The sequence below is a fragment of the Thamnophis sirtalis genome, unplaced genomic scaffold (genome assembly GCF_051295495.1).
Source record: "Thamnophis sirtalis isolate CommonGarterSnake01/CBP01778 unplaced genomic scaffold, rThaSir2_p1.2 scaffold_4, whole genome shotgun sequence".
NCBI lineage: Eukaryota > Metazoa > Chordata > Lepidosauria > Squamata > Natricidae > Thamnophis > Thamnophis sirtalis.
This window is the reverse complement of record NW_028261384.1, coordinates 71,214,345-71,241,642: the sequence shown is the minus strand read 5'-3', so window position 1 is coordinate 71,241,642 and position 27,298 is coordinate 71,214,345. Positions and strand designations below refer to the sequence as shown.

The window sequence follows — 27,298 nt, the reverse complement described above, 5'->3', positions numbered from 1 at the left end:
TGCTGTGAGCTATTGTAGGTTTTGCAACTGCTAGCAGTTGTATGTTTAAGGACTATGTTATTTGTGTTATCTCTTAACTGAAAGACATTGATGACTGACTGTCTTAGGCGTGTATGACATGGACTGTTTGATGGACTCTGATACCTCTATTTCCACGAAAGTAAAAGCCTATTTAAACTGCAGTGTCTCTGTCTGCTGGTTTGTGTGTTCTCCAACACAACTCTCACAACACTTCTCTGAACACACTCGCTCTCCCAACGGGGAGCTTACCTAACAGTCCCGATTGTAATTGGAGCCCTTGGAGCAATACCTAAAGGGCTACCTCACTATTTGGAAATTCTAAATTTATCAAACTTGAACATTCTGATTCTACAAAAAACCACCCTACTTGGAACAGCTTATATCCTCCAATGTTACCTTAACAGTTCCTAGGTCCTTGGTTAGGACTCGAGCTGTTGAGCTACCAACCAGCTCCAAAGGCTGTGAATCTCACCAAAGATTAACATAATAATAATAATAATAATAATAATAATAATAATAATAATAACAACAACAACAACAACAACAATAACAACAACAACAACAACAACAACAACAACTCTGCCATTGCTGGTCCCAAGCCCAGATGAGAAAGGAGGAGGGTTGGGGTCAGGTTGGCAACCTGGCCCCATAAAAAAAACCCGCCAACCCATACAATATGGTGAAAGAAACGAATAAAAATGTTATACCGCATCGGTCGTTGTGTGGGTTAACAAGGGCCGTGGCAGATGTTGGGGTCCCTGGACATCCGTCGACAAATGGGCTACAAGTGGACCAGCCAACAAAATGACAAAAATATAGTGCAGATGAAAACCGTGCCATAATGGCCTGTTACTACAACTCAGAGCCAGAAAAAAGAGGTTATTTAAAGCGAATGTATGAATTATGGAAAGAACAATATCCAGATTCAAATGTTAGTGAACAACGACTAGCAGATCAAAGGTGATTTATTATACGGAATAAAGTGTTTAGTGAAGTTGAACTTGAGGAAATTCAGGCAAATTGCAAAACCAAAAAAACAACATCACAAGCAGAAATAACTGATATTCAAGACACAACTAAAGACATTATAGTAGAACTCCCAGAAGAAGCTGTCGGGGAGGAAATAACAACACTACCACTAGAACCAGTTATCACTGAACCAACTGATGAACTAACTCAAAAACAAAAAGAATTGAAGGATAAGATCATCGAGCATTTTCTGCTTAATGAGGAAAGGCAACGTTTACCATCACTAAAAACTGTGTCTAAGAAAATTTTGGCCCCTAACATGAAAATGGTTAATGCAGTGTTTTCAACAATTGAATCGGGATCCATTTTGGAAACAAACCAGTTAATGTACAGTGCAGCTGTAATAGTCACTAATGAACTGGGCATTAAAATCAAAATACCTAGTCACACAACAGAAAAAGCATCAAAGCCAAAGTGGAAAATCCGATTAGAACAAAAAGTCAAAAATTTAAGGGCAGATGCTAGTAACTTAAAGAACATGCATGAGCAACGGCTTAAAAACAACAAAATCATAGATCGGCTAATCAGAAGATATAGATTGCATACAAGAAACATCAATGAAACTGTAGAGATTGTAAAACAGCAGATAACAGCAACAGCTAGAAAAATTGAAAGATATGAGACACGAATCATCCAATATAAACAAAATCAGCAATTTCGATCAGACCAATGGCGTTTTTATCAAAGTCTTAATGTGAATGGTGACACCAAAAGTGAAAAAGCAGGCCACAGTTGAATTCTGGAAAGAATTGTGGGAAAATGCAAAGGACTACAATAAGGAAGCAAAGTGGATACATGACTTTGAGAAAAACATTGGCAACAAACAAATGCAAGTATTAGAAATAACAACTGAGATGGTCAAAAATCGAGTAAAAAAGGTAAAGAATTGGACATCACCTGGAAAGGACCAATTACATGGTTTCTGGTTCAAATATCTGACCAGTTTATATGCAATATTGGCTAGGCAACTGAATGAAATTTTACAAAAGGGCCAAATTAATGAACGATTGACAACTGGAAAAACATACTTGATTCAGAAAGATGCAACTAAAGGAACAACACCTGAAATCTACAGACCAATAACATGCTTGCCAACAACCTTCAAATTACTCACAGGCATTATTGCAGATAACATGATGGATTATTTGGAAACAAACAACATCTTGCCAGTAGAGTCAAAAGGCAACAAAAGAAGGAGCAGAGGCACAAAAGATCAGCTCCTAATTGATAAAATGATATTAGAAAATTGTAAGAACAGAAAAACGAGCTTGAATATGGTCTGGATTGATTACAAAAAGGCATTTGACTCATTGCCACATAGTTGGATCATAAAATGCTTAGAAACAACTGGCATTAGCAAAAATATTACATCCTTTACTGAAAAGGCGATGAAACAATGGAGAACTGAGTTGGCAGTAGGGAATGAGAACTACGGAATAGTTAATACCAAGCGAGGAATTTTCCAGGCTGATTCACTTTCACCTCTTCTCTTCATCATCGCCATGATCCCACTATCAGTAATCTTAAAAAAAATGAAATTAGGCTACCAAACAGCCAAGAAGCTGAAAAAATTTCGCATTTATTATATATGGATAATTTGAAACTCTATGGAAAGTCAGAAATAGAAATCCAATCACTGACAAACACAGTCCAAGTATTCAGCACCAATATTTCAATGCAGTTTGGCATGGAAAAATGTGCCACTGTATCCATAAAAAGGGGAAAAATCACTACATGTGAGGGAATTGAAATGCCCAATTGCCAACTAATTAAATGCAGCGGAAATGAAGCCTAAAAATACGTAGGCATTCTGCAGTTGGATAACATCAAGCATGGAGAAATAAAAACAATTGTCAGGGGAGAGTATACCAACAGAGTTAGGAAAATTTTGAAATCTAAATTGAATGGTGGAAATACAATCAAGGCCATAAATACCTGGGCAATACCAGTTATAAGATACACAACTGGTATAGTTAACTGGACACAAGCTGATTTGGACATTTTGGACCGAAAAACGAGGAAACTAATGACAATGCATTACAGTTTACATCCAGGTGGTGATACTGATAGACTATACCTGCCCCAAAAATCAGGTGGCAGAGGATTATTACAAGTGAAGCAAATAGTTGAAGAAGAAAAACATGCACTGGCTGATTATTTAAAAGAAAGTCAAGAACATCTATTAATCGAAGTAAAGAACAAAAATCTATTGAAGGTCCAACAGACGAAACAAGAATACAGAAAAGATGTGATAAAATCAAGAATGGACAGTTGGCACAACAAAGCATTGCATGGCCAATTTCTGAAAAAAAAAAAAAGATAAAGTGGACAATGAAAAAACTTGGTTATGGTTAACAGCAGGTACATTAAAGAAAGAAACAGAGTCACTAATCCTGGCTGCGCAAGAACAAGCTATCCGCACAAATGCCATTAAGGCCAAAATCGAAAAATCCTCTGATGATGCCAAATGCAAAGAAGCTGATGAAACTGTTGATCACATACTCAGCTGCTGTAAAAAAAAAATTGCACAGACTGATTATAAATTGCGGCACAATTCAGTAGCACAAATGATCCATTGGAATTTGTGCAAAAATTATAATATTAAAACAGCAACAAATTGGTGGGAACATCAGCCTGAAAAAGTCACCGAAAATCAGATGGTCAAGATCTTGTGGGGTTTTCGCATAAAAATGGGCAAAATACTGGCACATAATACACCAGACATCACACTGGTTGAGAAAAACAAGGTTACAATCATAGCCATTGCAATACCAGGTGATAGCAGGGTCGACGAGAATGAATATGAAAAAATTGTGAAATACCAGGACTTAAAAATCGAAATCCAATGATTATGGCACAAACCAGCAGTGGTAATTCCAGTGGTAATCGGCACAATGGGTGCTATTTCAAAAGCACTGGAATTACAAAGAAAACAGCTAAAAATTGACAAAATCACCATCAGTCAAATGCAAAAAGCCGCACTGCTTGGATCTGCACGCATATTCCGAAAATACGTTATGACGTCCTAGGCCCCTGGGTGGGCCCCGACTAGTAATCAATGCCAAATCCAGCGAAACAACTGGCCGCTGTGATACAATTCTATTGTTGTGATGATGATGATGATGATGATGATGATGATGATGATAAGGATAGCAATAGCAATAGCAATAGCAATAGCAATAGCAATAACATTAAACAAATTGCAGCTTCCTGCAACAACACCAGCAGAACTGCAAAAAACTGCGCTACTCGGAACATCTTATATTTTAAGAAGGTAGTTGGTTGATATCTAGGATTCTAGCAGCAAACCGTATCAACCATTAGCACCAGTCACTGTAATGCATTTTTGAATGTTCAGTTGGCTGAGTTTTATGTTTAATGAATAAAGTAATATAATTATAATTATAATAATTCTTTTTCTGTTACCAAACAGGAAGTTAGGCTGCTTTCCTCCCCCCACCAGTCCTGATCCTGCTGTTCTGCCATCAAACGGGCAGTTAGGCTGCCATGGCTAAGCCTGGACAGCTATCCTACAGTTATGAGATTACCATCTTTGGATCAGTAGTGGCTTAGCCACCATGAACAAACCCAGGCACCTACCATTACTAATGATGAGAAGAAATCATCAAAATTCCACATTGGATCAGTCATTGCCTGGATCAACAAGGGCCCTGTCAGATACTATGGCTCCTGGACGTCTGTCGAAAAAGGGGCTACAGGGGTCAATTGTTACTACTGGGAAACAGGACATGCAACTGCAAAGCAACTAGAACAAAAGGGCAAAACTTGCACAACCAAAGAAAATCGAGAAATCATCAAATATTACTACCAGGCAGAATCAACAATCAGTGTATTTCAAAAAAGAATGATGCAACTGTAGAAGGAAAAACCCCAGAAAGTGACATAACTGAACAAAGATTAATGGATCAAAGAGGTTTCATAATCTGCCATAAAATTTTCACAGAAGTGGAAATGCAACATCTAGAAATATTGGCTAAAATGAAAACAACAAGTAATGATGAACAAGCTGAAGAATCTGCTCCAACACCTGAACAAACTGACTAGCCAGTGGAAGAAACCAACATACAGGATGAAAATCCTCCTATGCAACAACTCAAAAGTGTAGAGTTAAGTGCTGAAAGAAAAGATTGAAAACCACATCAAAGAAAAAGACTACCTACCATTCATGAAGTGCATAGCAAACGAGTGGAAGTTCTATTAACTGCCGTGAACAACATTTTAACTTCCATCCCATCCAGCACACTATATGAAACCAAACAACTAATGTATAACACAGCTGCTGTTATAACTGCAGAACTGGGTTATAACATGCCAAAAAAGAAACCTACTAGAATACCAAAATGGAAAATTTGATTTGAAAATAAAATCAAAACTATGAGGCGATGTCAGCAATTTAAAATACATGAAAGAAGGAAAACTAAAGAAGAAAAATATTCTGAAAAATATTCTGAAAAATAATTTACACAAAAAATACAACCTGGGGGAAAAAACAATAACAGAAATCATGGAAGAATAAAACCAAGTGGAATACAATAAAACTGTCTTCCGTATCAAAGATATTCAACAACAAACAACATGAAACAAAATGGAAACTATTGTAATAACAACTGACATGGTTTCAAAACAAGCAGAGGTCAAGAACTAGAGTACACCTGGCCTGGATGAACTGCATGTATACTCGCTAAAATCCTGACTAGCCTCCACCATTGCATTTGATGAAATGCTTCAAAATGCAACAAGTGAAGAATGGTTAACAGGTGGTTGAACATACTTGATAATGAAAGATCCAGAAAAGGACACAGAACCAAGCAACTATCACCCAATTACTTGTCGGCCAACAATGTTCAAACTTTTTACAAGTATACTAGCAAATTCAGTATTCAATCATCTGATGGAAAACAGTTTGTATCCAGTAGAATAACAAGAAGAAACAAAAGATCAGCTGCTCATTGAGAAAATGGTATTAAAAATGAAAAATGAAGAAAAACAAATTTACGAAACGCAAAACTGGGATACCAAATCTCAAGCCATAAGGCAAGATAAACCATCTACTATACATGGATGACTTAAAAATGTATGTGAAAAGCCCCACTGAACTTAAATCAATATTCAATACAGTTCAATTGTTCAGCAGCAACATCAAAATGAACTTTGGACTTGAAAAATGTGCTATACTACCCATGCAGGGAGGAAAAATGGAAAAAATAGAAGGAATAGAACTGAGAAATGGAAGCATCATGAAAGTATTAGCAACGGATGATGGTTACAAATACCTAGGCATATTGGAAGCAGAAAACATCTTGAATAGAAAAGTCAAAGAGTCAACGCCAAAGGAATACATCAGAAGGGTCTGCAAAATATTAAAATGAAAGTGAATGCTGGAAACATAATTAAAACCATTAATACATGGGCAGTTCCAGTGATATGCTACTCAGCTGGAATCATCAACTGGACTTTGGCTGAACTGGAAACCTTGGATCAGAAAACATGCAAACTTATGAATATGTACTACACTTTACATCCATGAAGTGATATCGACAGGTTGTACCTACCAAGGAAAATAGGAGACAGAGGGCTATTGCAAATTCATCAAACTGTAGAAGAAGAAAAATGAAGTTTTTTGCAGTTCTGCAGTTATGTGAACCAAAGTACAGAAAAATTGCTGCAGATTGCTGCAAAAACAGAGAACATTATTAAAACAATAGAAACAAAGGTAGGATATAAGGAACAGCTGGATGACAGATTAAATAGATGGAAAACCAAAGTTTTGCATGGACAGCACTTGAAAAACTTTGAAGGAAAATGTGATAACAACTTTACATGGGCATGGCTTAAGATGGTAACCATCAAGAAAGAAGCGAAAAGTTTAATACTGGCTGCTCAAGAACAAGCACTACAAACTAATGCCATGAAAGCAAAGATACAAAAATCCACCGACAATCCCAACTGCCAACTTTGCAACAACAAAGTTGAAACTGTTTCACATTTAATATGTGAATGCTGCAAAATTGCACAAACTGATTGCAAAGCTAGACATGACCGTATTGCTAAATTAATTCATGGTCATTATGTAAAAAATAGAAGTTATTTATATCCAAAAGGTCTTGGGAATATAAAGTGGAAAAAGTTATTGAAAATGAGAAGGTGAAGATCTTGTGAGACTTTCGAATACAGATGGATCGTAATTTAGAACAGAACATGCCAGATATTACAGTTGTTGAAAACCAAAACGTATAATTTATTGATATTGTGGTGCCAGAAGACGTCAGAACAGAAGAAAAGAACTGGGAAAATCACAAAATATCGTGACCTGGCCATTGAAACTACCTGATTATGGATGAAACATATAACAGTGATACCCATTGTCATTGGGGCACTTGGTACCATGTCCAAGAATTTTATAAAATACATCAAGAAATTGCAGCTTTCTGCAATAACACCACTGGAATTGCAAAAAAACTGTACTACTAGAAACATCATAAATCTTAAGAAGGTACTATGACAGCAACCCGTATCAACCATTAGCACCAGTCAATGGTATTTGTGATGCATTTTTGAATGTTCAGTTGACTGAGTTTCATGTTTAATGAATAAAGTATATAATAATAATTTAACAAGTGTTGTCAATAAAGAAAAGCAACATTTAGAAAGTAACCATGCTGTGATCATATAGTGTAACTATAGTAAAATAAAGAAAAATAAAAGAAATAAGAATACACACATGCGATTTATCACTTTAGAACATGTATACATGGATCTCACCCATAATCTCTGATTCATTTGGAATTACTACTCAATATTTACCCATTATATGAAGATTGCTTTAATATGGCTTAGGATATCTTTGTCTATTTGAAATATGCCTTCAGCTATAGTAGATAAAAAAACACGTTTAGCAAAATGAAAAATAAATTCATGTAATTATTCATTCTAGTGGTTTTTTTCTTCTTCTGATTGTTATTTAAAGCAAAATGGCTTTCACCTTTTTACTGCTTAAAATTGAATTAATGGGCATGGATTCATTTACAATATATCTTCCTTCAAGTGAATTCAATTTAATTTGAAAAAGTTTCAGTCCATGATATTACAAACAGCAGTAATTAATGTTCTTGAAACAGTTGTTAGTGCACTGGGGCAATTCTTACTGGAAACTATGGTATTTGTATTACTTAGACTTCTTCTTTCTTCATCCAGTGACATGATCTCAAAATCGGATGAGTGGATTCTGAAATGGAATACTTAAACAATGAATGAAGAGCGGAAAGTCAAGGAATATTAACAAGAAGAGAAAATCACTCAGGATCAAAATGGAATGAACAGGACATTGCTTTTAAGATGTGATTTCACTTCTCTTGCCTGTCTATCATGCGGCAGAATAAGGATTTAAAAAGGAAAGGAAAAGAAAAGAAAAGAAAAGAAAGCACAAAGTACAGATACTAGAAGTTATTAAACCCACAATGCAGTATTTAGTCCCAAGGTTGACTTAAAAGATATGGCAATAGGCCAAAAAACAGAGTAGTACATACACATAAACTGGGGAAAATAGTAAAATAGGAAATAGAGAAAGAGTTGTGACTTTGATACATCTTGGGTAGCAAAATCTTGTCTCAGCAATGAACAGATTTTCATCTACAGTGGATTCTGAGATGTATGTGAGGGGGAGAAGGTGGGATAAATACTTCCTCCCTCACCATAATAATACATACAATTTCACAATATACATTCATATATTTTCCCTTGAAAGGGGGCGAGAGAGATAGATGGAAACTCTACATGAGTGCCTGCTGCCAAGATGGAAATATCTGTTTTCTATCATGCCGGAGAGACACCACCCCAGCTTTTGTCCTTCAAAGCTGCGAATGCCCATACTTTAATGCCTGTAGGTTGATCGTGCATTGTTATTATCCAGTCTTCATGTTCACATCATGTGTCATCTGACCAAAGGAGAGTCTACAAAGTGAAAGCCTCATGCAAAATTTATGCTTATATGGCTGCTTCAGTCAGTGGAAAAATCAATACTGCAGGCTTGATGCACTGAAATGACAGAGTGCTCTCTGACTGACACTAAAAGCACTGGGAGATTGAGGGCCTGCATTTCCCATTCCAAGGAATTGAGTGTATTAAAGCTCTCATAATAGTCTGCTCACCTTATATTAGCCTTTCCTTGGGATTATTTTTTGATAACAATTATGATTGTGGGGTTTAAGGCAATTACACCATTACAAAGAAAAAGCTGCTTTTTATGACCTGTAAAGCTGTCATATATTTCACACTACAACTGCCTTCCAATTATTTTTGCTACAGAGCACTTCAGAAGCAAACTCCTAACTGATATATATTAGTCTTTTATGTTTTATAAATAAAAATCAAAGTCATAATGTAATCCCTCGCTTGCTCGGATATGATTTTTAAAAGAGTAAAAAACAATACAGTCCACCATTCCAGAGAGAGTATATCTGGTATATCTGTTCTAGTAATATATAGAAAGGAGACTGAAACTCTAATGACAGCATAACAGTGAAATCTGCATTTTAAAAAATTAAGAAATGTAATTAAAAAGAAATAATAAAGTATAATTAATTTAAATATAAATTGTGATTGTTATCTAACCTTGTAAATAAAGCAAGAGTAAATCTGTACACTTTTAATAAGTATCGTAAATGATTTCTTGATCAATGTCAAAATTAGCCCTGCAGATACAGTATGTGGTGTTAGTGTTTGAAAGCTAACATAAATACACTAAAATTTAGAAAATAGTTCTCATTTAAGCAATAAGGCTATGGTACCTATTCACTGATTAATAGTTTTATTTTAATAGTAAACTTTTTAATAGGACTTATCAAACCTATGTCATACAATCTGCTCTTCTCAGGCTCTTATTATTTCACTTATTATATTAAAAAAACACCCACCTTTCTACCCAATCCCACATTTTCAAGGCACTATCACACATTATTTGCCAGCAGACCCAATTATGCTATTGATATTTCACCTGAATATTGACTTGGTGTATCTCTTCTTTGGAAAATATTGATTTAATAAAAGACCACAACTTGGTTGAAACATATTCAAATCTGCCATGGCAAATAAATTTTATCATACCACCTAAATTCCATTTTAATAGTACAGTTTTCTTTTTTTTTTATAATCTTTTTTTATTTTCCATTTTCATAACATATAATTCACATGTATACTATTACATAGCCAATATCGTGTTAATTAATAATTACATCAGTTCATCTTGCCATCAACTCCCAGAAAAAAATAAAAGAAAAAGAAAAACCAATTATTGGCTCTTCCGCTCTCTATACACCATATTTATGCCTTATCCAACACTTTCTTCTGCCTCTCTCCTCCCCCTTCCTACCTCCTTTCTTCCCTCCATCATCCTTTTCTACTCTACTTCCCCTTCCTTTCTCCTTCTCCTCTCTCCCCTTTCCAGTCTCCTTATTATCCTCATCTTCCCCCCCTTGCCCTCTCTCCTATCCCTCTCTTTCTATCTTTCTTCTCTCCTCTGCTTCCCACTCTTCCTCTCATTCACCTGGTGTATTTCAGCTTCTGAGCAAACTCCATTCTGTGTTGATGGTATTTATACTTCCATTTCAATATACATAACATATCTTTGTTTTAAAAAAATAAGAGAAGACAGTTTACATGTACAATCATATTACTTTAAAACCTAACACCCCTCCTCAAGCCTAATATACCAGTGTTAGTGGAAATACTTCCCTCCCTCCCACCTGACCCTCTGACACCCCCCCAAACCTTCCCTCCCCTGACTTCCCAGAACCAATACGGTATAAGTCTTTAACAAATACAGTCTCAAATATATTTGAAAAGAGAGTAGAAAATTAATAAGTTAGCTAGGCTAACTCTAAACAATTTATATCATTCCTGATCTTAATCATAAGCTATCTGGAATTTCTTAGTCCCATATTTATTTTGAGTATAATCAATCCATTTTTTCCAGTCTCGTTTATATCTCTCATTTGAATAGTCCTTAAGATATGCAGATATTTTAGCCATCTCGGCTAGGTTTGTGACTTTCAATGTCCATTCTTGGATAGCAGGCAAATCTTCCTTCTTCCAGTATTGCGCCACCAACAATCTAGCTGCAGTTATTAAGTGCAAAATCAAATTTTATCTCTACAGCTGTACAATCAGTAATTATACCTAACAAAAATAATAATACAATTTTCTTAATGCTCATCCATGTTTTCTTTTTGCATGCCCATTTTAAAAGTTTTTGATGGTTTCTTTTGCTCTCAATTTGGTTGCTAGCTTTGTTCCTTCAAAATTCTAACCACTAATGTACGGGATTGGGAACAAATAATAACCAAATTTCTGCACCCAAGATCACATGTATCAGTAGACAATTTATGCTGTTGATTCTGGCAATGTGATTATCTATCATATCAGTTTAAGTTGCCTATGTTGATCAGTAGGTTGTGTTCTATTCCATCTACATAAATCAAATGGACTGAGAAAAAACAAGCTCTGCCCTTTAATCCCCTTTATTGAACAGATATATTGGTGCTTCCTTAACACACAATTTGGCATCTGTACTTGATTCAACTTTCCAATGTTATATTCTAATCTAGTCCTTTGAAGCACTGAATCATCCATCCATCCATCCATCCATCCATCCATCCATCCATCCATCCATCCATCCATCATCAAATGTCCCAAAGAAATTGTAAAAGAAAACTTAAAAAGAAAGGGAAAAAAAACATAATACACATACAAACATAAATGTAGAAATATTTAAAGATCTAGATAGAGCTTTAAAAATCAGCTACTGGTAGTGTAAAAGGCCCTTTCTTCCTTACCAACATGCATTCTTATACAAGAGATGAAAATTGCGTAAAGGGAGTTGGAGGAGTGAGATCCATAAGTCCCATCTTCAATTGATCCCCAGCCACCCTATTTAGTTAGAAAAGCCCAAATCAGACTGCAAACTTTCATTTGAATCTGCAGAAATACTGGTTTATGCAATAATAGTTCAACAAAAATACTATATTAATGTACTTGTGTTTTAATTCTAGCAATTACTTATTCAGACCATTTATGCAACATTCCGAAACTTGTTAGACTAAGAGTACATTTCAGAGCAAAATGATTCTCCCAACTCCTGAAAAATAAAGGCATTTTAAGAGGGCCTTTGCTGCTGATTTCAGTGCCAAGATACATTTATAATAATTGTAGTTTATAACAATTGCAAATTCTCAAGCTATATAGTGCTTTAAAATCTAAACCTCATATTTTGTACATGGAAAATAATTGGTGATCATTCAAGTCTTTCAGCACAACTATAATATGTTTCTGTTATGATATATCAATTAGCAGCCTGACTGCAATATTTTCTACCAAAGGGTGGTTTTCAGATTTGCCTTCAAAGATTACCTACTGTGTAAGGTACCATGTACTACTGAAAACAAGACCCTGCCTTATATTTCTTTTGCCACCAAAAAAGGCACCAGTTCTTATTTTGCGGGGGGATGTCATCCACTGACTTACCTCACTTGGGCGCATTGACCACAGTCTCTTTTTTGCTATCAGAGGCCTTCAGGAACTTCTTCATCCATCAAGGCCAGGAAGGCTTTCCTGAAGGCTTCTGTAGCTGATAACAGCTCTGGATTGAACTGGAGCTCTGTTATCAACTAGAGAGGTCTTTAGGAAAGCCTTGCCAGCTGCAACATAAGAAATGGACTGAGGTGTGAGAGGCCTAGCTGCAACTATCTGAAGATAGGTAGTACGGCAGCTCCACTCCCCCAACCCTAGCTTAATTTTTTACCTGTGCATCCTGGAGTAGGCTGAGTCTTAATTAGGGCTTATTTTGGCGGTAGGGCTTATTTTGGGTGCACATGTAAAAAAAGCTAGGACTTACTTTTTGAGTATGTCATATTTTCAGGGGAACATGTGGAAGCATTGCAAATCAGGTTGCACTAAAATCAGGAGTAACTGTTTCCAGATCCAATTACTGATGAACATTGAAATAGGGACACTGAATATATCAATAGAAGAAAATATCTATTTTCAGAATTGAACTATGGGGTGCTCTCTGAGGTTGGCTGTTTTCTTGCAGATGCTTGTTTACCAAATTACTATAGCTAACAGCATGAGTTCTAGAAAAGAGTAGGATACAAATACATTAGAAACAAAATTTCAAAGTATATGAATATACAGTATATACATGTATAAATTATATAATTATATTTATTATTATACTATATATAATAATTATATAAAATTATAAAATAGCTTGACATCAATACCTGAGAACATCCTGGAAAAGATAATCAAGCAACAGATTTGCAAGCACCCAGAAGCAAGCAAAATTATAACCAGAAACCAATATGGATTTGTCAAAAACATCATTGTAAACAAATCTTATTCAATTCTTTGAAAAAAATGACTTAATTAGTGGACAAATGAAATACTGTGCATATAGTATACTTGTCCAAGTATACTATTGAAGTCCTTCAATAATGCATTTGACAAAGTAGACCACAATCTGCTTCTTGGTTAAGATAGAATAACTGGAATAGGCAGAAGCACCACCATATGGATTTGTAACTAGCTAAGAAAATACATTCAACATGTAGTCTTCAATGGAACTACTTTCCCACCTATGGCTTATTATTGTAACAAAGATGATTAGGGAGCTGGAGGCTAAATCATATTAAGTATGGTTGGGTATGTGTAGTCTATTAAAAAGAAGGATTGGAATGACATGATAGCAGTGTTCCAGTATTTGAGGAGCTGCCAAAACAAAGAGGGGTCAACCTATTCTACAAAACACTTGAAGGCAGGACAAGAAGCAGTGAATGTGAATTAATCAAGGAGAGAATCAACCTAGAGCTAAAATTTCCTGATAGCAAGAACAATTAATTAGTAGAACAGCTTGCCTCTAGAGGTAGAGGGTGCTCCATCACTGGATATTTTTAATAAGAGACTGGACAGCCATTTGTCTCAAATAGTATAGGGTTTCCTGCTTGAGCAGGGGGTTGAACTTTAAGCCCTTCAAGGTGCACTCCAGCTCTGTTATTATGTTACTCTATTAAATATATTCTTAGACACGATAACTAACTGTGTTTCCTGAAAGATCAGAAGGCAAACCTCTTTTGCAGTTAGAATACAATCCCAACAAATGCAAGCTGATCCATAACTCAATAGTTAAAAGTTGAACAATATCTGTGTCGCTTGCTGAAAAGAAAGGCAGAAATGACTGTAAAACAGGTTATCTACAGGCTCCAAAGGATATGGTGACCAGCCATGAAAAGGTCCATGAAAACATGATCTCTTTATCCATTTCTCAATATAGAACACTCATAAAGTGACCAACCTGTCTCTATAAACCAACTGAAAACCTAATTGAAAAGAGTTTCAAATAATAATTTCCCTCCCTCCGCCCTCCTCCCTCTCCCTCTCCCTCTCCCTCTCTCCCTCCCTCCCTCCCTCCCTCTCCCTCTCTCTCTCTCTCTCTCTCTCTCTCACACACACACACACACACACACACACACACAAACAAACACAAACACTTATTTCTTGGTACGGCTTTTCAGAAGTACTTTGCTACTGCCTCCTTCCTAGAGTTGAGAGAAAGTAATAGTTCCAAGGTCATCTATCTGGTTTTGTGCCTATGGGGCTAAAATTTATGGTTCTAGCCTGATACTTTAATGACTACACCAAACAGCCTCTCAACCTATATAAAGCCTGTATTAAATGTTTCAAGTGTGGCTTCACACTTCACACGAACACAACTGCTTAATATGTAATACAGCACAGGTTCAAATCCCAGTAAGGGTATGGCTAGCTGATGAGAACTAAATAGCTTGAAATAGATCTATACTAGTCTCCCTTTATTTATTTATCAGCACAAATGCTATATATATATAGTCACAATCCCTGGTATGCCCCAATTATGGGAGGAAGCTAACTGCTTCCATTATCTGTCAATCGGCTCGTCACAAGAGTCCATCACAACAGAAACCCAATATTTTTACTGTTGCCTTTGCTATATTTGTGTTATATTTGTGCTTTTATTTATTTATCAGCACAAATATAACATATATATATACATATATGCATATATGCATATATGCATATATGCATATATGCATATATGCATATATGCATATATGCATATATGCATATATGCATATATGCATATATGCATATATGCATATATACATATATACATATATACATATATACATATATACATATATACATATATACATATATACATATATACATATATACATATATACATATATACATATATACATATATACATATATACATATATACATATATACATATATACATATATACATATATACATATATACATATATACATATTAGGCCTCCTCCGAATTCCATCAGCCAGCCAATGTCGGCTGGCAACTACCCGGAGGAGAGCCTTCTTGGTGGCTGCTCCGACCCTCTGGAACGAACTCCCCGTGGAGATTCGTACCCTCACCACCCTTCAGACCTTCCGTACCACCCTTAAAATCTGGCTGTCCCAGCAGGCCTGGGGCTAAAGACCCTAACCCCGCCTGAATGGTATGACTGTTGTGCTTTCTTTTAATAATGTATTGTCTTATGTCTATAACTTGTTTGTCATCCCCTCCCCCCTGAATTGTGAGCCGCCCTGAGTCCCCTCAGGGAGAAGGGCGGCATACAAATAAACTAATTCTAATTCTAATTCACACACACACACACACACACACACGTTGTATTTGTGCTGATAAATAAATGAAGGGATATATATATATCCCTCCCTATATATATATAGTCCCTACTGCTAGTTTAATCCAAAAAGAATAGGGAGAAGAAAAAGGAGAGGGAGAAATAAATTAATATCATGACAAAAAAAAGTTGATGTGTGTAAAGCATTGAGCTTTTAAAATGAAGCTGTTCTGTCAACGCCAATGTGAGGCAGATGTAATAGATCTTTACACTCAGTATGACATAACCATGATCCACAATTTTGTGGTCTATAAAAACGTTATCTGATCCCAGAGTACTGTTCCTGTGGCTTAGAGAAAGTAGCTTTAAATCTTTAAATCTGGCCCCTGAGGATTTTTTACCTTTTTGACATATTTGGCAATGCTACTAAAATACATGCACAACAGAACACTAGTCATTAATTCACACAGAGCACATAGCTGGATTACACAGCTATTAATTAGGATAATTATTCCCCAGACTACAATTGTAAACCACGAGATCCACTTAGCAGCTAATCTCAGATTTTCCCTTCCGCTCTTCTAATACTTCTGAAAGGTTCATTTAGCACCATTTACCAAATGCATTCACTGTAGTTTGCTGTTCAGATAAACAGGATGGAAAGCCAATACTTAATATTGACTTTTACAATATAGGGTAATTAAAAAGATTGCTATACATGTTTATTGAAAAACATGTGATATTTCCTTCTTTTAGATCTGTAGATCTGTAGACAAAGTAAAACATGATAGGAAAAACTCAATAATTAAGAAAATTATTAAATTACAAACCTGTAGGAATTATTTTATTTTCAAATTATGTACAATGACCACCACTTTTTAAGATTTCCAGAAGGAGGAATGGCCATTTCACCTCCCAAAATTATTAATACTATGATGAATCTGTTCTATGTCTTACAGAATTCAAGTACAATCTAAAAATGAGACATTTCCCTCAATTCAAGCCTGTTACTTAATTCAAACCCTTGTTATTTGTCATTGCCATCACCTCACTTTCAGTGAGGAAAACAAATCTTGGTATCAAGCAAAAATGGTAATACAATCTTACATTTGCATTATATAGATGATCTGATGTTTTATGGGAAACCACAAAGTATCAATATATGAAATGGTATAATAGAGTAACAACAATGGTGCATTGGAATATCTTCCAGAAATATTATTTGCCTGCAAGCAGGAACTGGTATGATCACAAATCAGACAAAATAATAGAAGCTAAAATGCTCTCAGATTTTAGAATTCAAACAGATATAAGCACCAGCCACATAATATCCTAGACTTAATGTTTGGATAACAAAGACAAAATTTAGTGCACATTGCAATACCTGGAGAAAGCACAATAAAAGAGAAAAAATTGGAAAAAAATAACAAAATATGAAAACTTACAAAACAAAGTAGAATGACTGTGGCAACACCCCCCCTCCCCACCAAAAATAGAATCAATAGTACCTGGTACCTTGGATGTATTCAAAATCATTTGGAGCAATACTTGAACTCCATTGGCATTGGCAAGGTCATAAATCAATTAATTTCAAAGATGAAGTTTATGAAAAGCAGCTAATATGCAACAATATATTGAACACCATGAACAGTAACTCCTGCCTAACCCAGGTTCTTGGGAAAGACTCAATAGATCCAAAATGCTAAATCTAGTCTGATCATCTGACTGTATCAGATGATCAGACACAGAACCATATTATAAAATATTACGTTTATATGTTTCCTGACTTCCAGCAATTTTGGACAGTTTACAATTACTAAAACATTTTTTTTTTAAAAAAATACAAGTTCACTTGCAGCCCAATTCATGTCTTGAAATGCTTTGTTCATGATACTGGAGCAATATCCTGAAGGGGAATGGATTCCATTACATAACTGGACAGGTTAATTGAGACCTATTCATGTAGTGATGGAAGCAGGTAAAAAAAAGGCTTATTACCATATAGCACAACATCAGCAATTGATTTATATGTCTTGCTTGCTGTTCCTTGGGAAGAAAGCTCAACTAGACATATAGAAGCTGAATTAAATTGAACAAGCTGGGCCAAGATCATAGGTGGTATTTAGCAGGTTCTGACCAGTTTTGAAGAACCGATAGCAGAAATTTTGAGTAGTTCAGAGAACTGGTAAATACCACCTCTGACTGGCCCTGCCCCCATCTATTCTCTGCCCCCCCCCAAGTCCCAGCTGATTGGGAGGAAATGGGGATTTTGCAGTATTCTTTCCCTGGAGTGGAGAGGAAATGGAGATTTTACAGTATCCTTCCCCTGCCACACCCATCAAGCCACACCCACCAAGCCATGCCATAATCAACAAGCCACGCCCACAGAACCAGTAGTAAAAAAATTTGAATCCCACCACTGGCCAAGGCAGTATTAAAGTGATATGGTGGATATTTGATTCTTCCTTATATATTATAGACAGTCTTTTGCAGACTGCTGCCTAATGAATTCATGCCAAGGTGTATATTAATATCAGACAAATACCCAGGAGGGAAGATATTCAAACAATTATCTAAAAATATAGCTATAGATGTGGTTGCAAGTATGTTGAGCATATCTCAGTAGCAAATAAGAGGCCAGTGCAGCTCCTACAAAATAAGCTAAAGTAATCCTTGGCAATCTGCTCTTTTAGCTGTAACTCAGCTGTTATGTTTTGTAGAAGCCAGTGACAGAGTATAAAGTTGGAAATGTTCACAAAGCAAGAGAAACATTCTGTTTAGAACTAACATGACTATGAATGTAAGTTGCAACTTTGTATTTTCTGTCTCTCTTCAGCCCTCCCACATAAACCAGGCAGGAAAGACTAGATAAGTTAATCATATTTTATTGTCAGGGCTACCTTAACAGACTATGAAGTCTAAAGGTACAAATTTATATTTTTAAGGGTCTGGTCAATTAGGACAGATCATTTGTGATTTTTTTCTCTCTGATTATTAAGCCAGTGGGTCAGTGATGGGTTTCAAATTTTTTTAGAATCTATTCTGTAGGTGTGGCCTGTTTTATGGGAGTGGCTCAGTGGACATATGACCAGGTGGGCACGGCCAACTTGGAAAATGTGATGAAACTCACTTAACAATGCTCTTGCTTAGCAACCAAAATTTTGGGCTCAATTGTGATCATAGATTGTCTTTTCCTTCCTTCCTTCCTTCCTTCCTTCCTTCCTTCCTTCCTTCCTTCCTTCCTTCCTTCCTTCCTTCCTTCCTTCTTTCCTTCCCTCCCTCCCTCCCTCCCCTCCCTCTTTCCTTCTTTCTTGTGTCTCTCTCTCTCCAACTTTCTTTCTCTTTCCTTCTTTTTCTTTCTTTGTCTCTCTCTCTTTCTTTCTCTCTCTCTCTCCCTCTCCCCCCCCGCTCTCTCTCAAACAAACACACACACAAATTTCCCTCATGTTTGCCACTGACAGCTCTCAAAGAGAAGGAAGTGTAAGGACTTCTGCCTTGGGAAGGGGTTGGACTAGATTACCTCCACGTTCCTTTGCATCCCTCTATGTTCTCTATCCCATTTAGTCACAAACAGCCCCATTCACTTTGAAGTTGGTCACAAACTCCACTTATCCCATGCACTCCCTGGTCCCACTGAAGGAAGCAAGCTGTGGGGCGGGGGAAAGGGGGGAGTCTGTGGCTCCACGTGCCTCAATCTTCTTCCCCACCTCAGTGCTGTGCATCCAGCACAATTGACTGCCCTGCCTCTCCCTTTGCCTTTCTCTGATGGGCAGGCGGGGGCTGCGCCAGGGAGGCAGCCATCGTCTGCCCTGGAGATGCAGGCAAAGGAGTGGCTGGTGCTCGGGCCAGCCGAGATTGGTGGGACTTGTCTCCCCCCATGCTCCAACTCTGGGTGCTGAAACTTTGGTCCTGCCCCCGTGGGCCTTAGGCACCAAAGGTGCCAGGTGAGGTTGCGCAGGTGCCCACCTGGCTCCCAAAATGGAGGGCGAGAGAAAAGCAGTGGCCGGAATAAGGTCCAGTGCAGTCCCCAGCCCTTCCCTGGAGGATCCCAGGACAGGGATCCCCCATTGGCCCAGCTCTTTTTGGAGAGCGCAGAGCTGTGGGGGAACCTGGAGGGGCGGGCAAGTCCTCTGCTCCTGTTTCTTCCTCATTGGAAGAAGCCCATGTGGCACATGCTCCCTTTTCTTTGAGAGCCACCCAGTTTCCAATGGGGGGGGGGAGAAATCCATGTGTTTTTTCTCCCTCTCTAATGCATGGATTTCTCCCCTCCCCATTGGAAACCAGGTGGCTGTCAAGAGAAGGGAGTGTGCGCTGCTTGGGCTTCTTCCAACAGCCAAAGAAGGAACAGGAGGAGAGGATTCAGCTGTTGGCACAGAGCCCTGGGGGAGCCTGGCAGAGCAGGCGAGTCCTCTGCTTCTGTTTCTTCCTCATTGGAAGAAGCCCACATGGCACACATGGGATTATCCCAACCGCCGAATCCTCCGCTCTGGCAAAGGAAGTGGGTGGACGGGGCAAGCCTAGCGATGACAGGCAGGGTGAGCAGCGAGTGGGAGGGGAGAGAGAGCAGGAGGCAGGCCAGAGGAAGGAGCGTTCTGGCCTCTGGAAGCTCAGGTACGGGACGGCATGCTAAATTTTAGGAAGGGGTATGGGCATACTGGTGCGTACCAGCTGAAACCCACTCCTCCATTGGATCTCCCTTGTCTGATTGTTTTTTAGCCAGCATCTCTTGTCATTTGTGTAGGCCATTCACTCATTCTATTACAGATGTGGACATTTGACACACATAGATATTTCCTGTAAGTCATCCCTTTTCTTTCTAATGTTGTTGTAATGGAAGAATATAAGAATGCTTTTAATTAATTTAACTATGAATGCTAATTTTTGCTCTGGTAAGTAGGATTCCAGTCTTACAATAAAATTCTATAAATGTCTATTTAGAACTCAATGGGCTCTATTCTAGACTGGAATGTGCTATGTTTCAATAAATGGTTGCTAATTTGTGTACCATTCATCTCCCAAAATTCTTAATCAAATAGTCAAATTCTGGAAATTAAAAACCACATTGGAAGAGAGTTAGAGTGAGAAATAGTGAACTACAGATTGACAATTATGACAGTTGAAGTGTTTCCAAACCATCCCAAATATTGTACTTCTTCGAGTTTAAAATTCTTTTATTACATTTTCATTTTCCTTTATACAATCACTTAAATACTGTGCAGTTAAAAAAGAAGAAGCAATAAACAACTCATAACACTTCTATCCTACATACACCCTTCCTTCTACCCCTCCAACTTTCATTTCTCCCTTCCAACAATCCCCTCTTCTACTTCCCCTCCCCCTCAGCCATTCCTTTCTCCCCTTCCCACCATCTCACCCTCCTTACATTCCCTTCTCACTCCCTCTTAATTCCCCCCTCTTCTTTCCCTCTACACCTCGCTTCGGTGTATTTCTAGTATTCATTGGTCTATTTGTTTTGTACTAAAACAAAAGAAAAATAAAAGGAAAAGAAAGAAGAAAAGAAAAAAAGAAAAAAAAAAGCAACAGTATCCAAGTGCATTCATTGTTCTGAAAATTGAGTCTGTACTTCCACCCTCCCCCCCACCCACCCCCTGAACCCCCCTCCCTGACCCCCTTCCGACTTCCCAGGTCCCATTTCCGGCATCATTCTTTATCAAGCAAAGTCTGGAGTATATTGAAACCAAATAGATTAGAAGTTACAAAATAATAAAAAATAATAAAAAATAAAGAACAAAAAAGAAAAGAATAATAAAAAGAAGAAAGAAAAAAAAGGGGGGGAACCCCCCCAAGAAAGAGAAGTCAATATACTCTCTAACATTAAACTCAGCTTCTCATTATTTTTAAAATCTTAAACAATGTCTTTACCTGCTTCCGCATATAAATTCTATACCTCCCATCCTGCCTTTACCCGTGTCCGCATATATATTTTATCCTCATCCATTGCTCCTCTCATATTTACTCCACCCTCGTGTAGACTCTCCAGATAATCTTTCTTAACCTTGTATTCAAATAACAATTTATACAAAAATCAGCTTACATTCTGGATCTAATTGAACTTTCACTACCCTTCCATCTACCCCACGCACCCGACTCCATTCATCCCAAACCACAATCCAAGAAAACTATGATCTCCGCTCTCCTCGCCCCAAAGAATAGATCATGCGCAGTTTAAATTAAGATTCAAACAAGTCTTATATAAGTCCCATACAATATATGTCCAAATTCAGCACCGCTTCTTTCAGTCTCAATATCTCTTCATCGGTATACAGCTTTGTCATTTTATACCAGACAGGAGTCCTGAAATTTTATTCAAATTAAAAATTTAAGAAGTATTTTAAAGGCATAGCTGGATCTTTATTCTTTACTCTTCTGCCCTTCCGGAAAGAGAAAGCAACACCCTCCGCCTTGTAGCCACGTGTCCCGCTGCTTATCTTCTCCTTCTCCTTGTCTTTCTCCAAGTCCGGGTGAATCAGGAAGTCCCGCCTTCAGAGTTTTGTAGTAAAAATCTCGGGCTTCGCAAACAGAATTGAGACGATATTTTTGGTTCTCAAATGTGACTGTGATACCAGATGGCACTTCCCATTTATATTGTATCTGAGAATCTCTGAGTTTTTCAGTTAAGAAAGTGTAGTCTCTCCTTGCTCTTAATATTTGAGATGGTATTTCTTTAAAAACAATCAAGTCCTGTCCATCGATTCGCAGCCTGTTATTGTAGAACTTCTGTATTATCGCATTTCTGGATTCTCTTGTGGTGAAATATATAATTATGTCCCTCGGAAGCTGTCGTTGTTTTGCTACACACGAGTTCTGGCGATAAATTTTTTGAATCTGCCAATCAAAGTTAAATCCCGGACTTCCCACCGAACGTCTGAAAGCTTCAAAAAAGGTCTGTTTCAAATTCTCCTGTTCCTTTTCACGCAATCCTCTGACTCTTATTGCAAACGCAGTCTTATTGTAATTTATCATAATGAGTTGTTTTTGAGCATTTTCAACTTCCTGTTGTAACGTTTGAATTTTAGATGTCAAATTAGAATTAGTTTTTTCCAAAAGTTCCAATTTGTCCTCCATTTCAGAAACATAGCCTGTCATAACAGTCATAACTCTGATCGTATCTTCCCTTGTTTGAGCAATCTTGGCGTCCAGTTTATCATATAAGTCCGATAAAAGTTGTTTAATTTCCTGTCTGAACTCTTTAAGGGTTTCAAAAAGAAATTCTTGCGTTAAGAGATCTCCAGTAGAGGGTGTGGGAGGCAAGGGCAGCGATTTTGTAACAATTTCTTGAGATGTATTATTAAGGAAACGCTTAGACTGCTTCGATTTGGGAGCCATTATAAAAAACGCACAAACAAACAAAGTCTCTGCTCCCCTCGGTTTTAAATGGGATACTATTTATAGACTTTTAACAGTTAATAAGGAGAAGTCTTCAGGAGAATAGAACTGATTGAGTGTGTCATATATCAAACGCAGAAGCTATAAAATCGCCATCTTGTAACGCAGCTGGATAAGAAAGCCTTTTACAAAATTGAAGCTGGTATTTTGAATAGTAATAAGAAAAAAATTTACAATTTTGTAATTGTAAAATTTTTTTGAAATGGCTTCAAAACCAAATATTAACTTGAAGTTGTAAATTTTTTTCCAAATATTGTACTTCTTGTCCAACCAATCCCATTGCAAATCACTTGTGGCTGCTGTTATTACTATTACAAACAATATGTATGAGTATTGTTTATAGAGGATAGAAAAACAGGTCACTTCCCTAAAAAAAGTAATTTTTTGAAAAATGGCAGAAGAGACCTAGCAATTAAAAGGGGGGGGGGGGAAAAGCAATTGCAGGAATCAGCAGCCTGAGAAGCAATATGTGAATTATGCTGCATATATTAATTGAGCATTGCATACAATTTCTCATGGAAACGTTTCATTCTGTCCTCTTTTCTATTTACCATTCATCATTTTTAAGGTACTGAGAGAGTTTTATGAAGAGTAGCATGCTTATTTGTTCTGGGTTAAGTTACTGAGCAACATATTTTAAAGCAGAGAAAAATTCACACACAGAGGAATGGTTTTCTTATGGTTATGTTCTTTACCAATCTAGGAACATACAGTATAAGATGGTTATCAAGCTTGCTTGCAGATAAAACTCATTTATTCCAATCAACACTTTTAGAACAGCTATAACAATTACAAAGATAGTCACATATATCCCATTGCAATGTACATATTGGTTAACAAAAATGGTTTCTTCCCATGAGCTTGACCCAACCATTGTTCCATGCATTATGAAAGTGACCACATCAGACAGGGTAACTTCATAAGCAAATTGGTCCATGGAGATTAAATCCTTTATGGTAGTAGTTCTCACATTAGTTGTGGCACACACTCTAGAGATGGTCTTTACTAAATGTTCCTGGAAGCTCATGCAGAAGATTTTTTTTAAAAAGCACTTTAAATTGTATTTGTGAGCATTTTATGTTCTTTAATAACTTCAAGAATAAAGATGAATCACTTCAACAAAATAGCTAAAAATGTGATGACTCATATTATAAGAAAATTGAGGAAAAAGATACAGGACTCTCCACTGAACACAATCATATACTGTAGGCAATCTTTGATACCACCCTTTCATTTCAGCTCAGTCCCATAAAATTACCATGAACATTACAACTCATGCAGAACATAGATAAATGTAAAAATGTCACCAAATTCTTCCAGATGGGACTTTTAGTTCCCCTAGATCACCATCTACTTTTTTACTTGTCTAATATTTCATTACAGCCTTCCATAAGTTAATTTTCTTTCCACTGACCATGTAAATCACAAATCAATTCTCATTTAAAATGCCTGACTACAGATTGCCCCTGAAAGCTCAAGGCATATGCTTCACTGAACTCCCCAACATTCTTAATGCATATTAGAAAAAAAATGTTGTAGCAGCTTTTTGGTTTAAAAAAATCTTTTTAAGGGAATTAATTTTACATTAAAAACATGAGATTTTGAGGGCCTGTTCCTTGTTCACTCTTTTCCATTAAATGCAATTGCTCTTGAAAATATGACAATACATACATACACACACATACTTTTACTCAAAAAAATCAGAATCATAGGAATAAATTATTCTGATTAAGCTATAATTATATATGTAGAGTACATAGTCATTATCAGACATAACTCCAGATATGTTGGATCGCAACTCCTATAATTTCTTTTCAAGACAGGTGCATATTCACAGAATATGGAATTGAAACATGTGTGTGTATTAATTATTTAAATGTATAGCAACAGTAACAAAGGAAACATGTTAATTCTTAGCATTAATGTCACCTAGAACTCCCCAGAGACAAATAATGTCCAGAAGCTTTTAGAGTTATATTTCATGGAGCGCCCTCTATGCTATAGAAGCAATGATAATTAGTTCTGTGCTGAAATTTATTTGCATTTTTCATAACTCTTCCTTGTATTTGATACAGGGAGGCTGTTTTTCATTTTTTCTCAAAGACAGAGAAAGGGAGAGGAGGGAGACAGACAGACAGACAGACAGACAGACAGACCGACCCATATAGGTTACCCTTCATAGGTGACACTTATTTTAATTATAAAGTGGATGAGAATAGTACATATATATCAGTGGTGGGTTTCTGCCAGTCCGCACCGGTTCTAGCGAACCTGTTCATCACCGATGGACCCGGAAGTAAGTTCCAGAATGCCTGCCCCGCCCCTGGCTCTGTCTCTCGCTCACTCGCTCACCTCCGCCCATCTGGAAGCTGCTCCATTGCTTGCTCCTCCTGCCCGTCTGCACTATCCTAGCCCCATCCACCGCTCACTGATTGGCTGGCTCACCAATCGCCCCACCCGCCTCTAAGAACCCTATCCAAACCCACTTATCTTTTTTCCTGCTTGGCTCTCTATTGCTGCCTGCTGACTCCGAGGAGGTAAGTAAGCTGCAACTAAGTGCGGGGCAGGGGGGGGGCAGCGGCAGGCCATTTGGAGTGGCCTGCCACGGCCCTGAACTATAAGTGAGTCCAGTGACTTAGCAATAGCAATAGCAGTTAGACTTATATACCGCTTCATAGGGCTTTCAGCCCTCTCTAAGCGGTTTACAGAGTCAGCATATTGCCCGCACAGTCTGGGTCCTCATTTCACCCACCTCAGAAGGATGGAAGACTGAGTCAACCTTGAGCCGGTGAGATTTGAACCGCTGAACTGCAGATAGCAGTCAGCTGAAGTGGCCTGCAGTACTGCACTCTAACCACTGCACCACCTCGGCTCTTTTGCAGCCTTGCAAGGATCCCAGGCTCGCTTATAGCGCAGGGCCGCATGGCTGCCAGAAAGCAAAGTCGGAGGGTGGCTGAAGCTTACGCGGCGTGGTTGGAGTCTTTGACAAGTTTGGGGACCTCGCAAGGCCTTTGCAAGGTTGTCGGACTTGCCCAAGATGCCTGGCCGCCAAAAAGCACGGGCATGGGGGCGGGGGCGGGAGCTTACGTGGCACGGCCAGCATCTTTAACAAGTTCGGGGACCTTGCAAGGCCTTTGCAAGGTCCCCGGACTTGCCCAAGATGCCTGGCTGGTAAAAAGCACGGGTGCAGGGGCAGGAGCTCGTAGGACCTCCTAGGTGCTGGCCGCACCGCGCAGACTACTGTCTGTGTCAGAAAAGCAACTTCAGGAAGGTCCTTTGTTGGTGGCAGTTGTCCTAGAACCTGCATGCTAGCAAACGACTTACCTGGGCTTCCTTTTCTAAGCATGGGGAAACGGATGGTATTTTGCGCCGGCCACGCCGTGTCCCCAAGCCCTCCTATGCTGCGTTCTGCTGGAGCCAGAATGCAGCGGCAACAGCAGCCAGAGGAAGCCAGAGCTTGTTGAGCCACCACGGCGAGCGTCCCTGGAGGAGCCGAGAGCCTTGAGAGAGGGTGAGTGCGAGCAAGTTCCATCTGAGGAAAGGTGAGAAGGCATGGGAGGGAGCTCGGGCAGCTGCCACAAGTTTGCTGTGGGGGAAAAGAAGGTGTCAGACTACCGTACTTTGAATGGGCAGTTGGGGGGAGGGAGGAGAAAGCACAAAAAGGAGAAAGAGAGGGAGAAAGAGGAGGTGGGGGATAGTGGGATCCTTGCTGCTTTCTGAGCTTGGTGGTTTTCTTACAGACATTTCATTACCAAACTAGGTAACATCATCAGTGCTAGAAGGGAGTGGAGTTGGGGGGGAAGGTGGAGAAAGGGCAAAAAGGAGAAAGAGAGAGAGAAAGAGGAGGTTGGGGATAGTGGGATCCTTGCTGCTTTCTGAGCTTGGTAGTTTTCTTACAGATATTTCATTACCAAACTAGGTAACATCATCAGTGCTAGAAGGGAATGTAGTTGTGGGGAAAGGAGGAGGAGGAGAAGTTGAAGGACAAAAAGGAAAAAGAAAAGGAAGGAGAGGACTGTGGGATCCTTTGGTGTTTTCTGAACCTGGTGGTTTTCTTGCAGGGATCTAATTACCCAACCAGGAGTCATCATCAGTGCTAGAAAAAATGGGGTATGCAGAGAGGAG

General features: G+C 38.1%; 2 protein-coding genes across 4 annotated transcripts in view; one reads left to right on the top strand and one right to left on the bottom strand.

The window, feature by feature from the left end:
- The window catches only part of POU6F2 (POU class 6 homeobox 2), a 416,297-nt gene that overhangs the window by 211,387 nt on the left and 177,612 nt on the right, over nucleotides 1-27,298 (bottom strand). The window lies entirely within an intron of this gene.
- On the top strand, nucleotides 510-5,115 carry LOC148045909 (uncharacterized; the record flags this gene model as incomplete). Its single annotated transcript, XM_087712162.1, is given in 4 exon segments — nucleotides 510-612; nucleotides 3,039-3,355; nucleotides 3,357-3,825; nucleotides 5,015-5,115. Coding segments are annotated over 4 exon segments (990 nt in total), but the record flags the coding sequence as incomplete, so codon positions are not given.